At 39.2% G+C, this 1,166-nt stretch overlaps 1 protein-coding gene across 1 annotated transcript in view; it reads left to right on the top strand.

Annotated features, from left to right (window-relative positions):
• BIRC6 (baculoviral IAP repeat containing 6) overlaps positions 1 to 1,166 on the top strand; it is a 169,507-nt gene that overhangs the window by 118,253 nt on the left and 50,088 nt on the right. The window contains exon 56 of the mRNA XM_015566420.1: positions 595 to 738. Coding sequence (XP_015421906.1) covers positions 595 to 738 — 144 coding nt within the window. The remainder of the gene's footprint in view (positions 1 to 594; positions 739 to 1,166) is intronic.

The following is a 1,166-nucleotide window of genomic DNA, read 5'->3' as shown; positions in this document are numbered from 1 at the left end:
TGTGTGTATTTATTTATTTATATTTATAGACTAGAGGTCTAGTGCATGAAATTTGTGCATGGGTAAGGTCCCTAGGCCTGGCTGGCAATCAGGACTGATCTGTCGGTTGACCAGCGGGTCTATCGGGGGGGCCCTCGCTGGCACCCGCCTTGGCTGGCCAGGGGCCTGCGGGCTGGGGGCAGCTCCTGCGTTGATCATCTTCCCCCTGGTGGTCAGTGCGTGTCATGGTGACCAATCGTTCCACCAGTCATTCTGCCATTTGGTGGAGTTGCATATTAGGCTTTCATTATATAGGATAGAATTGTATTGTAACCACATATATATTGACCAAAGTTAACAGTAAGTTGGTTATGCTGGGTATTTATTATTTGAAAACTCTACAGTAGTAATTTCCCTTTTCCACAGAAATTTTTGTTGCACTTCTTATCTACTTCTGTATTCATGTATTTTAAGATGAAATAATGTATTCTTTAGTTACTGATATGATATATTCACATATACTTGTTAAATCACACTCTTAATTTTCTTTTTTCAGTTAAAATACAAAGGTGCAAATAAACATGGCATTTAACTTTAAATCTCTTGTCTTGCCAGGTTCTCTGTGAACTCTTTCAGGCATCTCCTCAAAGAGGGAACCTTCCTACATCGGGGAACATTTCAGGGTTTGTACGTAGATTGTTTTTGCAGTTGATGCTAGAGGATGAGAAAGTGACAATGTTTCTACAGTCTCCCTGTCCAGTGAGTATTCAACAATTAAATTAAATTTTAGTGATTAGCTGTTTGTAAAGATATTTTATAATTTCACATCAAGCTTACAGTAATTTCTACATTCTAATTTCTAATAAAGCAAAGTAAAATTAGAAAAACTTGTATACGTCATGATAGGACCTTAAAATCTCTGAGATAACCCTCTCTACCTAGAATAACCTAATTATCTACACTAATAAAAGAGAAAAATGGTAATTGGCGTACAACGCTACCCTTTTCATTGGTTAATCAAGGCTATATGCAAATTAACTGCCAACTCACATGGCAGTTAACTGACAACAAAGATGGCGGTTAATTTGCATATGTAGACACAATGCAGGGAGGCGAAAGGGAAAGCAGGAAGAAGCCCCCTGCCGCTGACAGTGATTGGAAACTCAGGGGGGAGCTAAGAGCCGTGT

This window comes from Myotis davidii, unplaced genomic scaffold (assembly GCF_000327345.1).
Source record: "Myotis davidii unplaced genomic scaffold, ASM32734v1 scaffold238, whole genome shotgun sequence".
NCBI classification, from domain to species: domain Eukaryota; kingdom Metazoa; phylum Chordata; class Mammalia; order Chiroptera; family Vespertilionidae; genus Myotis; species Myotis davidii.
The sequence above is the reverse complement of the archived record's forward strand: the minus strand, read 5'-3'. Positions and strand labels throughout refer to the sequence as shown.